This window comes from Lynx canadensis, chromosome B4, assembly GCF_007474595.2.
Source record: "Lynx canadensis isolate LIC74 chromosome B4, mLynCan4.pri.v2, whole genome shotgun sequence".
Classification (NCBI taxonomy): Eukaryota; Metazoa; Chordata; class Mammalia; order Carnivora; family Felidae; genus Lynx; species Lynx canadensis.
In genome coordinates, this window is record NC_044309.1 from 22,711,179 (window position 1) to 22,727,466 (window position 16,288).

Below are 16,288 nucleotides of genomic sequence, written 5' to 3' on the forward strand. Positions count from 1 at the left end.
ATGTGTTATATTTTCCTTCACTTCATCTACTACAAGACAAAGACTCATCTTAAGGGAAAGGGCCCATTAGCCTAGACCAGGTCCAAGGTGACCTTTGAGCTAGCTCACACTGGGCTGAGGTCAGCAGAAATGGTACAGAGAAACATGAAATACCTTTAAAATCCCAATCTTAAACCACTGTATTTGTCAAATTTCTCCAGAAATGCTAACATCAGTACCTTTACTGAGAAGTTTCCTTTCTGACTCTTCCTTGGGAGAGTGTGGACTTTGAGTCTTTGGCTCTGATTTAGCACCAAGCAGAGTCTGCCGGATGCTGAGACTCTGGCGAGGTGTTTTTGGCAACTGTTCTGCTTTGCTGCTGAAAGAAACGAACATTTCTTAACAATTATGTATTTTACATCCAAAATAACTTGTAGGCATGGTGGGATTCTCACCTCATCAGACTGTTATATTCTTTTATTCTTCGACTAATTAGATCCCTGTTAGTCACTCCAGTGTCCTACAGAACGAACAGGAGGTAAGATTAGAAAATCAATTCTAAACTTAAGTGGGGATCTCTACTTATTTTTTGAAGCTCTTTATTGTACTACATTGCTTAGTAAATACAAACCCTATATTCTCAGTGGGCTTGTTTTGAAACCTCTGTTCAACATCACCCAACATCACTCTGCAATAAATGATCCAAATACCTCCCACCCACTGCCAAAAGAGCTTTCTGTTTCTTTTCTGTACTCCTATGATACCTAGACTAAACCCAGCAAGCAGCAGGTGTTCAAACTTATCGATCTGACATTTTTTATCAATGGCAGAAAGCAGAGAGTCATTTTTTTCCTCTAACACCAGAAAGAATGATCAGCATTTCAAAATAATACAGTTGTGGGGGCGCCTGGGTGGCTCGGTTGGTTGAGCATCCAACTTCGGCTCAGGTCATGATCTCATGGTTTGTGGGTTCGAGCCCCGCGTTGGGCTCTGTGCTGACAGCTCAGAGCCTGGAGCCTGTTTCAGATTCTGTATCTCCCTCCCTTTCTGCCCCTCCCCTGCTCTCTTTCTCTCTCAAAAATAAATAAACATTTAAAAAAACCCAGTTGGATAAAGGATAGAAAAATACTGTCAAAATTTGTCAATGATGAATCATAGAAACATTGAGATTGGGGGTGACTTAGTGTCAGAAATGGTACTTAGATTATCCGAAGAGAAAAGCACAAAACTGGGCTTTTCAAGTTCAACAGATTAACTTTTATACTATGCTATATGGTAAACTCAGATTTGACCATGAAGTGATGATTGTTTTCTACTGATTCCAATTATACATCGACATGTATCCCCATTTTTTTATTAGTCTCATTTTGATTAGAATGAACAATTCAATTTACAAATATACTTTGGAGTCAAACAATCTCGACTTCAAATACTCTTCCTACCAAGCAGCTGGGAGATCACACAGTTAAGATCGACAGTAAGATCGCCTGGGTTTAAATTCTGGCCCTGACACTTACCAGCTGTGTAACCTGGAGGAAATTATTTAACCTCTCTTTGCCAGTGTCCTTGTTTATAAAACGGTGATGACACATTCATATGGTTGCTGAAATTTATTCATGTAAAAAGTTCTTACTCTCCCTGTTTACTCTGAAAAACTTCAAGTCTGATGCTTTACAGTGGTGGTGTAAAACAAAGGTTGTATTGAAACGGATCTGGTGTTAATTTTTAACTACAAAGACGGTAGGGTGTAAACTATCAGAGAGAAAAGCACAGACTTTTTCCCAAGACCTAAGACCTTTTTTCAGAATCTGAATTGATGTAATGGAAATGACATTAGAGAACATAACTTTACAGTTAATCTGGGTGTCCCTGTGCATCGTGAGTTAAGGGAAAAGAACGTTGTGCTTTCTTTGTGTGTGCCCTAACAATGAGCACAAAAGGTGAGAACAATGTGTAAGAAACACTGTGTTAATGATATGAGAAGATACTCTTGAGCAAAAGTTACAGACTTAATCATCACCGAATGTGCACTGTCAGGTTTATAATTATGTACCCTGAAAACACTACCTTTATGAAAAAAACAAAACAAAACAAAACAAAAAAACATTGAAAACACTACCTTTATGAATGAAATTCCTGTTGTAAAAAATATCTTGCTGGTTGTGAGCCAGAAACCCTCAAGTCCCCTAAATATTTCTTACTGAAAAGAAAAACAAGCTTATCCTGTGACTTCTGACAATGCAAGTTTTCTTGAAAACCAATGACTAAATTCTAGCAGGCTCTATTATATTCTTGACTGAATTTATATTTCCATTAACAAAAACCCTCCTATCAGTATCGCTTTGCATTTATACAGTAATTTGTTTTGACAAGTATTTTCACTATAACTTAAGCCTCACAGTAATCCTGTTTTTGAGATAAGGAGCCAGAGCTGGAATTACTTAGTAATGACCAGGACTAGGACCTAGGATTTCCTGACCCTGCTTCTAAGAAAGTAGGCAAAATATAGGAATTATCTCTTTTTGTAGTTCAGTAATGGAGATTTTCAAAATAATATTGAGTAGGGACACGTGAGTTTTCCTTTTGATCAATTTTTCAAGCAAAAATAGCATATTATAACTTGTTTTTAATGTTTATTTTTGAGAGACAGAGCAAGAGGGGGAGAGGGGCAGACAGAGACAGAGACACACACACACAGAATCCGAAACAGGCTCCAAGCGGTCAGCACAGAGTCCACTGTGGGGCTCGAACTCACAAACTGCGAGATCGTGACCTGAGCTGAAGTTGGCGCTCAACCAACTGAACCACTCAGCGCCCCCCTTATAACTTCTTTTCAAATGATGTATCAGATCCTTTCAGTCTTCCTAAGAAAAATGTCACAAAAGAATCTGGTTTTACAAGCACCACTCTGAACACACACCTCCTCATTGAGGTTGCTGCTCTCCTGGATGGTCTTGATCCACGCTAGCATGTCGTCTCTGTCCTCGGCCTGGAAAAGGCACTCGCAGTCTGATGTGGTGAGTCGAAACACATTTTTCCTCTTGGTCTCGCTGTACGAGATGTCTATTAAGCAAGCATTGACGCTGATGGGCTGTTCTTCTTCAGATGGAGTCATCTGTTCCCTTTTATCTTTGTACAAGTACAGCGAATGGCCCCGAAGCACAACATACATCTGTTTCCACGGCCGAATACTTCCACCAACTCGCTGGAAAACATGGAACAGTTCAGGAATACTTAATGCGTGTCACAGTCTTAGTGACAGGACCAACACACCAAGCAATACTGTTAACACACAAATGGACACCAAGTCTAGCAGGTGTCTGATTCACGATCGTATGTGTTGGCCAGGAGAGGATTGGCAAATTGTGCGGAGGGTAAACCAAGCTAGGCAAGGTATTCATGACAAAATCAAGGACAGTGAAATGTCAACTTTAATTCTGGTCGGAGAAAAAAAACTATTTTACCGTTCATGAACAAAGTAATTAAGATACATTGAACAAAGCAAGGTAAAACAAGAGTAGCAAAATACGTAAAATATATAAAAATGGTAAGAGAACAAAAAGTAAGAAAAAAATCAGTCAGAAAAGTCTTTTGAGTGAAAGTAAGGCTGATGACAAAGTCCCAGCTCATGCAAATGACAAATAATGCTTAAAAACAGCATGTACAAGGAATGAATTAAGTTAACAACACTGATCAACTTTATGCAGTCAAGCAACAATATCCATACCCAAGGTGGGTTTTTCTTAAAAAGTAAACTCTTTTGACAGTATTAAAATTTTGTTATAAATAATCTGCCCAAATATTGTAAGAAATTTATGGCAAAGGTTTTATTGTATTGAAATCTGCTTAATGAGGCATATAGATATTGTGATACTCATTTATATAACTCAATATTTATAAAATAAAGTGAAACAAGGAAATTATAAAAGCAATTTAAAAGAATAAAATGGGAAAGCCAAACAAAATATTTAAAATTATTAATATGGAGAATTGTCACTCCCTAAAGGAGGACTCTGAAAATCTATGGCTAATTAATAAGAAAAGCTGAGTTCCTTCTTGAATAACTTCATTTCTCTTTTATGCTGGCAAAATATAAGACAGTATACTCCATTTGCAGTTGATAAACAGGACAAAAATATACAAAATTAAATCAATGATTAGAATTTTTTTAAGTAACTTTTTCCTTTATGTAAAAAACTATTTTTTATAAAAAAGTGACAGAATTTTATTTTTTTTAAATGCTTATTTATTTATTTTTGCGAGATCATAGATGAGTGGGTGCAGGACAGAGAGAGACAGAGAGAAAGAGAGACACAGAGAGAGAGAGACAGAGAATCCCATGAACTTCGAGATCATGCCCTGAGCTCGAATCAAGAGTCAGACGCTTAACTGGCTGAGCCGCCCAGGCACCTGGAAAAAGATATTTATATGTGATGTTTTCTACTCTTTATTCTGGATAACTTGCCATCTCATCTGTACAGACTTTATGTGTTACTTCACAGGGGCTGCATTCCATACACTCGCAGTAGCTGAGAAAACATACTACCTTGCCCTTATCGGTGACAAGTGGTCGGAAATGGAGCCATCCTTCCTTTGCAGCATCACTGAAAACCTCTGAGGAAGAATCTTTCCTGGACCCAGAGTCTTCTGATGACTTCTGGCTGTCTATGATCTACAGAGAAGGTCAAGAAAATATAGTAAAATATCCTTTTCCTTTATAAATATTTGCACGTGGAAATTGCTTTACTGAAAACAACTCTTTTTTATTGTTTATTTTTGGGAGAAAGAGAGAGAGGGAGAGCCAGCCGTGTGAGTGGGGAAGGGGCAGAGAGAGAAAGAGATCTGAAGCAGGGTCTATGCTGACAGCACAGAGCCCGATGCAGGGCTTGAACTCATGAACCATGAGATCATGGCCTTGAGCCTAAGTCAGAAACTTAACTGACTGAGCCACCCAGGCGCCCCTGAAAAAAATCTTTAATGTTCCAAAATGAATGGTTATTTTTGAAGAATACCAACTTTATCAATTCCATTAGAAAATGTTCTGGTCTTGTTGAAAAAAAAAAAAAAAAAAAAAAAACCAAAACACGTGAATTGTGAATTGACTGCCATCATTTTTTAAAGGTCATCTGTAGGAAGTTTTTAATCTTTAAAAAAATAACAGAAATAGTATAATGTTCCTGCTCTCGAGAGCTCACATTTTTGTGAGCAAAGACAAATCAGAATAAAAAATAAAAACAAGAAAATGATCAGATTGTGATTAGTACCATTTGGGAAAGGAAAACTGAGATGTTGTAACAAATGACTGAGTAGCGGCTGTAAGTTCAAGGCCTACTGAAGGAAGAATATTTAAGATGAAATATGGAGGAAAGGGGCCATCCATGATAGGTCAGGAAAAAGAACAGTTCAGGGAGAATGTATAGCTAATGAATGTACATTCATCATTATCGCTTCAGGGCGTGTTCTGGAGGTACAGTGAATAACACTTGATATGGGGGAGGGTGAAAAAGAAGCAACAAGGCTAACTCCCAGTTTGGGGGCTTGAAAACTGGGTGAAGTGGACCTAGTGGGATGGGGAAAACTGGATAAACATGTCTGGGGTATAACCCAGATCTATTTGGCCACTAAACCTTGATTGCTTATTAAACACCCAAATAAAGATGTCAAAAGGGTAGCAGCCTACATGAGCTGCAGCTTGGGGAAGAGGCCAACGCTAGCAGTATAAACTGTGGGAGGTCTCTGGAAAAGATCATGTTGGCAATGAGGGCAGATAGATATGAAAGAGGGGTCAGAACCAGTTCTAGACACTCCAACATTTTAAATGTTAGAATGGCAGAGGCAGAAATGGAAACCAGCAAAAGAAAGCGTTTTAGAAAGGCAGCAGGAAATGGTGTTGGATACTACTGGAAAATCAAAGAAGTTAAAAATCGAAAATAACCGTTAGTTTGGGGACCTTGAACATCACTGGTAATCTTGGCATGAGCAGTGTCATTCTGGTATGTGTGGGGTGAGAAAGATGTGACGTGAGGAAGTGGACCGACTGGCCATTTTTTTTCAAGCAGTTTTGCTGTGAACAGTGGAAGAGAAAATATGAGTAGGAAATAGAGGGGGATGTAGATTCAAGCAAGGTTTGTTTGTCTTTTAAATATAGCAAATAGTAGAACGTGCTCATATGATGGTGAATGAGCCACTGGCAAGAGCGATTCTGCAGAGGGGAGAACGATCTCGAGAAAGGGAAAAGTGATAGAATCCAAAGAAATGTGGATGTAGGCTTTTAACCGGATCATGTTCCCAGTAAACAGATACTTAAGAGTAACGAAGGCAGAAACTGTGGGTGCAAATGAAGATGGCTGAGATTTCTGGAGAATGTGAAACAAGGAAATTCCTGTCTAACAGCCTTCTGTGTGTGTTGTCAACAAAGTAGGAAGGGAGAACAGACAAGAGAGGACAGGGTGAACTGTACGGAGGAAAGCGGAGGGTAGGAGTGAAACGATAATTTTGAGGAAAGAAAAATATGCATACGGCAAGATACAGGGTGGCTGGGTAGTTCGATTTTTGGCCGTAAACTGATAGAGTGAGAAAAATCAGCACAATGTCTGTGAAGTATATATATTGATGAATACGTTTAGAAATTAGAAAAGACCACCTTATAAATAATATTTTCCAAATGCACCTGAAAGGGACAGAATATGGGATAATAGCAATAATTCCCTGTGAAGAGCCAAAGTAAGCTAAGGTAAATAGAAACATTTATCATTTGCTGATATTTTAAAAATATTGAATACCAACCTTGATTCCCTTCAGGCTAGAAACGTGCTTAAAGGACCTGTCGGAAAGAAATGTATAAATATTTGCCATAAATGCATAAAACACCTTAGAGATGTAAAAACAAATTGAGTGTCACAAGTTAGTTTTCAATAATAAGCTGATGTTTCATCATTACCATGTTAAATGCTCACTGTTCAATGCAAATGAGACAAACAGCTAATTTTCTAAATACTTACACTTTTGATTCCATGCTAGAAGCTTTCTTAGTGGATCTGGTCAATTAAAATGGTTTCTGCATAAAGTTTGAGAGTTTATCCTTCTTTTTAGATGAAAGAAAAAAACCACTCAGGCTGAACACTGGGCTTTAGAATAAATTATCAGTTAACCATAGTTGCAATGCTCTATTAAGGGTTCCCACAATGTTACAATGATTGATAATGTGGCAGGGAGACCATTCTTCCTGCCAACCGCATTCGGGATGCTTTGATACGGAGACCAGTGGCTGCCAGTGAAAAGGCTTAGGGCTTCCAAAGATAGGTGTGCTTTAACTACTCAAAATAATTTCACTTTAGGGTACGAAGTTGTTTTGCTGTTTTTTTTTTAATTCAAAATTAATTTTAAGAAATTTAGGATTCTAAACAACAGCGGTGAGAGTGGACATCCCTGTCGTGTTCCTGATCTCAGGGATAAAGCTCTCAGTTTTTCCCCATTGAGGATGATATTAGTTGTGGGCTTTTTATAAATGGCTTTTATGATGTCTAAGTATGTTCCTTCTATCCCAACTTTCTCAAGGGTTTTATTAAGAAAGGATGCTGAATTTGGTCAAATGCTTTCTCTGCATCGATTGACAGGATCGTATGGTTCTTATCTTTTCTTTTATTAATGTGATATATCACATTGATGGATTTGCAAATATTGAACCAGCCCTGCAGCCCAGGAATGAATCCCACTTGATCATGGTGAATAATTCTTTTTATATGCTGTTGAATTGATTTGCTAGTATCTTGTTGAGAACTTCTGCATCCATATTCATCAGGGATATTGGCCTGTAGTTCTTTTTTGCTGGGTCTCTGTCTAGTTTGGGAATCAAAGTAATGCTGGCTTCATAGAATGAGTCTGGAAGTTTTCTTTCCCTTTCTATTTTTTGGAACAGCTTGAGAAGGATAGGTATTATCTCTGCTTTAAATGTCTGGTAGAATTCCCCAAGGAAGGCATCTGGCCCTGGACTCTTATTTGTTGGGAGATTTTTAATAACTGATTCAATTTCTTCACTGGTTATGGATCTGTTCAAATTTTCTATTTCTTCCTGTTTGAGTTTTGGAAGTGTGTGGGTGCTTAGGAATTTGTCCATTTCTTCCAGGTTGTCCAGTTTGTTGGCATATAATTTTTCATAGTATTCCCTGATAATTGCTTGCATTTCTGAGGGATTGGTTGTAATAATTCCATTTTCATTCATGATTTTTATCTATTTGGGTCCTCTCCCTTTTCTTTTTGAGAAGCCTGGCTAGAGGTTTATCAATTTTATTTTTTCAAAAAAACAACTCTTGGTTTCATTGATCTGCTCTACAGGTTTTTTAGATTCTATATTGTTCATTTCTGCTCTGATCTTTATTATTTCTCTTCTTCTGCTGGGTTTGGGGTATCTTTGCTGTTCTGCTTCTATTTCCTTTAGGTGTGCTGTTAGATTTTGTATTTGGGATTTTTCCTGTTTCTTGAGATAGGCCTGGATTGCAATGTATTTTCCTCTCAGGACTGCCTTCGCTGCATCCCAAAGTGTTTGGATTGTTGTATTTTCATTTTCATTTGTTTCCATATATTTTTAAATTTCTTCTCTAACTGCCTGGTTGACCCATTCATTCTTTAGTAGGGTATTCTTTAACCTCAATGCTTTTGGAGGTTTTCCAGACAATAGCCAAATTATGGAAAGAGCTTAAATGTCCATCAACTGATGAATGGATAAAGGAGTTGTGGTTTATATACACAATGGAATACTACTTGGCAATGAGAAAGAATGAAATATGGCCTTTTGTAGCAACATGGATGGAACTGGAGAATGTTATGCTAAGTGAAATAAGTCACACAGAGAAAGACAGATACCATATGTTTTCACTCATATGTGGGTCCTGAGAAACTTAACAGAAGACCGAGGGGAGAGAAAGTGGGAAAAAAAAAAGTTACAGAGAGGGAAGGAGGCAAACCATGGGAGACTCTTAAAAACTGAGAATAAACTGAGGGTTGATGGGGAGTGGGAGGGAGGGGAAAGTGGGTGATGGGCATTGTGGAGGGCACCTGTTGGGATGAGCACTGGGTGTTGTATGGAAACCAATTTGATAACAAATTTCATATTAAAAAAATAAAAAATAAATTTAAAAAATCATAAATGAGAGACAATAGCATCTGCTTTAAAGAGCTGTTACAAAGATCAGTGATAATATATGTAATATGCCCCAGAACATTGCATAGCACATAATAAATGTTCACAAAGCAAAAAAAAAAAAAAAAAGGATTTGATTGTAAGATGGGACTGAAGATGGCACTCCCGTTCCTTTTCAAACCGCCCTGAACAAGATCGCTAGAAATAGATACGCAAACTTCATCGACCAGTATCAGGAGACACCTGTAACTCTGAACTACAATATATATATACATGAAGATAGGTGGTTAAACACAGTGAAGAAAAGAATGGATACCGGAAGAGAGGACTCCCCTAGCGGCGTATTTTAGACAACACTGCAGTGCGCTGCTCACTGAGAGATCAAAACCTTCCCTTGTTTGGAACGTGGGAAACCGGGTGCCAGAGCTGGTGACAGGAGCCTCGCTCGTCACCACGGATATCAGGGTTTATGAAAACGAAGGAGGAAACACACAGTCTGGCCATCTCTGCAGGGAACAGTGTGTAGTTGGTGCAGGGTATCTTTCAGGGAGGAAAAAGTGAAGGCAAAAATAGGTCACGAATTCAACTCTGCATCATTAGAAAACTTCCTGTTAGCCTGGACCACTGCCACGGCCACACCTCACACAAACTTCCCCTATGTGGTTGGTCCAGGAAGAACTGACTTTATTGGAATATAAGTAATAATCAAATGGAAGCCTCAGAGAATCTTTCCAAAAATACTATTATAAAAAATGACGAATTGTTCTTTGACCGAAGATTCAATATCATAAAAATGTCAATGTTCCTTAAGTTAATCTTAGAAATTAAACACTGTGCCATTAAAAATATCCATAAAAATTTAAGAACTAGAACATTGACTTTAAAGTTCAAATAGTAAAATAAACAAAAATAGCCAGGAGAATTTGGAAAAACATAACGTAATGAGAGAATGGCCTTACCAGATGATAAATACATTATAAAACCACCACATAAAACCACCACAATTAACAGAATCTGGTGTACACGAGTAGATAGATAAATCAACTGAACAGAAAGGAGGCTAAAAATAAAACTAGATATACATAATAATTTAATATATAATAAAGATGAAATATCAGTGGGAAAAACATTGTTCTGGGGACAACTGAGAGACACTGGAAAATATAAAGTTGGCCCTTTATCTCATTAATTGGAATAAAATAAATTCCAGATGAGTCAAAGTTGCAAATACACAAAAGAAAAAGAGAAACATAAATCTGAGAGGCAAACATGGAAGAATTTTGTTGTAATTCTGGAGGAGAGAAAGGCTTTTTCAGTATGACCTCAAATCCGAAGGCCATAAAAAAGAAAAAATCCTAAGTGTGACTGCAAGGAAAAAGTTTAACAGTTTTGCAGAGTTTAAATAAAAAGAACTTAAGAAAATCAGATGAAAAACACTGAATTGGGAAAAGACTTAACAACACTTATCTCAGAAGAGAGCTTGTTTCCTTTATATAAAGAGCCTCCAGAAGCCAATCAGGAAAACCAGTAGGAAGATGGGCAGAGGATATGAAGAAGCAGTTCACAGGAAAATATAAATATCTCTTAAATATATACGAAGTGATGTTGAATTAATTTAATAGAAATTTTCAAATAAAAACTACAATACGATACCATCAGATTTAGAAAAATCAGAAGTGAAGTAACATGTGCTGGTGAGGAGAAGGAGGGACTTCTATACTCTGTTGGTGGAATTGTGATTTGGTACAAGCTTAATGGAGAGCAGCAGACGATGCATGATGCATATTAACATAAAAAAAATACACACCCCTTGATGTAACAATCTCTCTTCCAACCATATTCACTTATACACTAAATGAACTATGTACAAATATAGTCACTGAAGTATTGTTTGCAGTAGCAGAAGGCTCAATCAATCTAAATGTCTATTAATAGAATGTAGAATACCAGTTAGATAGATTTTGGTACAGCCATTCAATGGAAAATGAAACAATCATGAAGAAGTGAGCCAGGAATGTATGCACTGGATGATCTCCACGGTGAGTGTGTATAGCATCTATCACTTGTTTTTATAAGTGATTAGGATACGTGCACACACACATAGGAGCCTATGTAAACATGTGTATGTGATTTGATACATAGAATAGCTCTGAAATAATACAAAAGAAAACAGTAACATAGTCATGTCTGAGAAGAGAACTGGGTGGCTAGAGGCCTAGAGTAGCAGTGATTGTTTAATACATATCTTGCTTGTATTATGTTTGTGTATTACTGATTTTTAAACATTAATTTTAAATTTTTTTTTTTTCAACGTTTATTTATTCTTGGGACAGAGAGAGACAGAGCATGAATGGGGGAGGGGCAGAGAGAGAGGGAGACACAGAATCAGAAACAGGCTCCAGGCTCTGAGCCATCAGCCCAGAGCCTGACGCGGGGCTCGAACTCCCGGACCGCGAGATCGTGACCTGGCTGAAGTCGGACGCTTAACCGACTGCGCCACCCAGGCGCCCCTTTAAACATTAATTTTAAAAACTCAACTGAATATATTACTGAATAACAACTTTGCTTTATTTTTTGTCTGTATTTCTAATGTTATATAAAGTTAGGAAGTATAAAGGAAATCATTAAAATTCAGTATTTATATGTCACAATCATGCTGAACACCCACAAACAGATACTTAAAATGATATGCTTGAGACTTACAATTTTGCATCTTCTCTGTAATCATCCAGGCCCTCATCATAGGATTTTGATCTTTCAGTCTTTGAGCTGGGCTGGGCATCTAGGCTGGGAGGGCCGACAGATTCTGTAATTAAAATCCAACATTTAGACATCTGTAAGTGGTTTCCAGATCCTCTTATTAGAGAAGAGATCACAGATCACAGTATGCCATAGCATTCTAAGCGAAAAACTGAGAAAGCAGAGATGGTTTGCACAGCCACTCACTGAAACATACCCTGATCATGGGAGAGCTGGCGGCGAATTAAAGGAGCCGACGTGGTGAGACTGGGCGGGACCGTTGCTATGGAGGGTGCCTGGGGCGCCTGGGGTGCCTGGGGAGTGGAGGCTGAGATGACAGCTGAAGCAGGGATGTGTGCAAGGTCATGATCAATGCTGGGGCTCGTTGGTTCATCTAGAAGATAAAATGAAGATAAATATTGGAGGGGAGCCTGGCTGGCTCAGTCGGTGGAGCATGTGACTACTGAACTCAGGGTTGTGAGTTCGAGCCCCATGCCGGGCTTAGAGCTTACTTTATAAAACATAAATTTAAGAAAATAAAAAGAAAGGAAATATTGGAATGTTAAATGACTTAATGATCAATAATCAGCATTTATTATTAAAGAAAAACCAGATACAGATTTTAACACTTAACCACTAAATCACCAATAAATGACATACTTGGTCTGATAAAAATCTTATAATTACTCTAGTAATTCCAAATAATTCTGAGAGTGTGGTCCAAAAAATTAAGTAAGTTGCTTCTTCTACCAACCAATTAATACTTTCATTAACTGGCAATCAAGATACCAAAGTTCATAGGTATTCAGAACCTGAACCTAAAAAGCAGAATGATAATCATACACTACCCTAAAAGAATTACTTTCCCATTTTAAATGTATTACCCATCATTTCAGGAAGTTAAGCAAGGTGATGTGGCCAAGGCTTAACTCTCAGAGTATCAATACCGAAAATTTTCCAGTGCACACACACACAGGTATACCTTCAATTTTTGAGAAAAATGAGAAAGGACAGTTACAGTCTTAGAAAATCTTAACAAAACCCTCTATAAAGAATATATTATAGGGGCGCCTTGGTGGCTTAGTTGGTTACGGGTCTGACTTTGGCTCAGGTCATGATTTCACTGCTCGTGAATTCAGGCCCTGCATCAGGCCCTGTGCTGACAGCTCAGAGCCTGGAGCCTGCTTCAGATTCTGTGTCTCCCTCTCTCTCTGACCTTCCCCTGCTCATGCTCTGTCTCTCTCCTCTCCAAAATAAATAAACATTAAAAAAAATATTTAAAAAAGAATATATTATAATGATGAAAAAGGGTTTTTGATTTTTTTATTTAAAAGATCGAACTATTGGGGCGCCTGGGTGGCGCAGTCGGTTGGGCGTCCGACTTCAGCCAGGTCACGATCTCGCGGTCCGTGAGTTCGAGCCCCGCGTCAGGCTCTGGGCTGATGGCTCAGAGCCTGGAGCCTGTTTCCGATTCTGTGTCTCCCTCTCTCTCTGCCCCTCCCCCGTTCATGCTCTGTCTCTCTCTGTCCCAAAAATAAAAAAAAAAAAAACAAAAAAAAAAACGTTGAAAAAAAAAAAATAAAAGATCGAACTATTTTAATTTTGACCAAATTCTAAAAATGCTCTATCATTTTAATAATTGGCATTTTAATCAAGATGACTAATAATGATACAAAATTATAACATGTATACCTACAATCTATAAATTCTGACTACCTTGAGCTTAGTTTCTGTTTTTACAATGTCTTTAAAAGCAGCTCTTTATATCTTAGCAATAGAGAACATTTTAAAAATCTCTCTATGAATCAAGCTTACTAAGTATTTGATGATTTAATATCTTATGTTAGTGGGCATACAATTTTCTTTTTTCAAAAGGAAGGCGATAACAGGTTTTTACATCAATTGAATAAAGATAAAATTTAATTTTACTACAGATTATAGTATTCTTTAAAACTGTCATTATGACTTAAATTACCACAAATTAACCAACCTTTTCAAATGATACATATCTATACAGTAAGTTAGTCTTATGGGGTCTGCTTAGGGCACCAATCTGTTATAGATTCAGAAACATGGTTATAAATGGGAAAATACTGTATTCTTTAGAAATGATCAGGCATATGTAGGACTGATAAGTACTAATAGTCTGAAGAGATTTCTGTGCAAAAACATCGACAAGAGTGGTGTGAAATATAGGTGTCAAAGAGTGTCTAGGAGATGCCGTGGGATAAATCTTTCAAGACCATTTCATGCCTTGCAAAGTAACTTAAAACATTTTTATATTTGTTTAAAACTAAATTACATGAAATGAAATTCAAAATGTTCATGGATTAAGCATTAAACAAAATTTCAAAGGTGATTTTTTTTTTTTTTTTTTTATGACTCTGGACTTCCTAGAGGTATGCATTCAATCTATTTTGACTGACTACACTTTGGAGGAAATCTCTGCATTACACTGGGTTGAAATAATCTCTGTTTTAAGCATGTTGTGCAAAAAGGGTTGGGACAGACCCCTGCCGGTCTGGGAGCAAGGGTGAGTGGAGGAGGCCCAGCTGGAAGGTTAGAACGCTGTGCTCACACATTTTAGTCTTTGCATTCTTTAGAATAAACAGATCTACTATGTTAAAGATAGTCAAAGAAAAGCCAGATAATACTTTTAAAATACACAAAATTACATTACCCCACATTTATGAATTATACTAATAAATCCAATTCCTTATTCTCCGTAAAAATGTGAGAACTTTTTCTACTGTTTTAAAAATACCACTGTAATGATTAATTGGAATTATTTTATTTTATTTTTAATGTTTATTTACTTATTTTGAGAGAGAGGGAGAGAGCGTGAGCAGGGTTAGGGCAGAGAGAGGGAGAGAGCGAATCCCGAGGAGGCTCCAGGCTGTCAGCCTGGAGCCTGACATAGAGCTCAATCCCAGGAACCGCGAGATCACGACCTGAGCCAAAACCAAGGGCTGGACGTTTAACCGACTGAGCCACCCCTAATTTTAATATCTGCTTTCATTATTACCGACGTATAGATTACATAAAAACAAAAATAATTCATGCTCATCTCATTTTTCAATGTAAGAAAATGGGCACTGTTTAGTTGTCCAAAGAGAAAACCAGTGTGCTGTCAGATTTTCAACTAATTCCTATATTTTTAATAATCAAACTGATTCTGTCAGGTGAAAATAACGGATCATCTCTGTCCTAAGCATATCATATACAACATTAAGATGTTAAGCAAGGCATACAAAACATACTTCTGACCTATCAAGGCTCCAGACTTGCTATTACCGGGCGGCATAACCCCTGAGGGTAACCTAAACTGCATAAAGAACTCACTTAACATATGAGGCCCTAATTGACTTTATTCACTACAGGCCCCATAGCTCTTCACAATAAAGAAAAGGTGGAGGACTCTGAAATTATTATATATTAAAATTCAAAGCGATACTGTTTCCTAACCTGTAAAAAAGACAGACCTGAGTGTCCAAAGTTTTATTTTAGTTTCGGAAAATACTGCTTGCCAAAAATAGATAAATAACTAATTCTCCCAGAAAATATATACTCCATAATTTGGGGTTTTTTTCCAAATAGAGAATACTACAAGTTATTATATTTAAACTGATTAGTCACATCTGAATAAAAAAATTTTCACTGTTATTTCTTAACAGTTAAAATTCTAGAAGAACATCTATAAAATTTCACAAATCAAGAAAAATAGAGTGGTACAAAATCAAGGCAGCATATTGTGAAACGATGAATAACTCTTAGAATTATTTTTCAAACAACAAAGAAAAAAAATGGAAGCCCTAATGTATATTGAGAGCTCTTATAAATGTAAAAAACTAAAATCATAACAGAAGAAGAGCAAAGCACATGAAAAGACAAATCATGGAAGAAATACAAAAGCCTGATAAAAATGTGAAAAAAAAATCCTGTGAAAACCTGACTACTAATGAAATAACAAAACGAAACCAAGTGAAATAGGACAGCTGTTTTTCATCTCACAACCTGGCAAATATTTTCACCTCATGATGTTCTTATCCTATTTGTTCCTCTTCATCTGCAAGATGACTGCAGAGAATGTATGTTGCTAGCTGCCCAGCTCTATCTTTGGGGTTCAGTGGGGTTCAGCAGAGCACCCCCATCCTGTGGATGGGTATATGTGCAAGGCCCATCGCTCACTGAGTCCACAGTGACTGGCCAAGGGTGAAGAATATGATCCATTTAGGACTAGTCACACAGTCTCTCCATTGGATTTGATATACAGATACTGAGAAAAGTAGTCTTTTTCTTCCCTTCCTCCGGCAACAAAAACTATAAAAATCAGTAAACTGAGTTGCCAGCGGCCATCTTTTCTACCATGTGGAGAAAAAGCATCTGAGAAGGAAGAAAGCAAAACAGAAAAAGATACACAATCTTGATGAC

General features: G+C 37.4%; 1 protein-coding gene across 1 annotated transcript in view; it reads right to left on the reverse strand.

Annotated features, from left to right (window-relative positions):
- ARHGAP21 (Rho GTPase activating protein 21) overlaps positions 1-16,288 on the reverse strand; it is a 136,286-nt gene that overhangs the window by 13,474 nt on the left and 106,524 nt on the right. Inside the window, 7 exon segments of the mRNA XM_030321174.1 lie at positions 219-355; positions 435-499; positions 2,900-3,184; positions 4,526-4,651; positions 6,766-6,802; positions 11,822-11,924; positions 12,075-12,251. Coding sequence (XP_030177034.1) covers positions 219-355; positions 435-499; positions 2,900-3,184; positions 4,526-4,651; positions 6,766-6,802; positions 11,822-11,924; positions 12,075-12,251 — 930 coding nt within the window.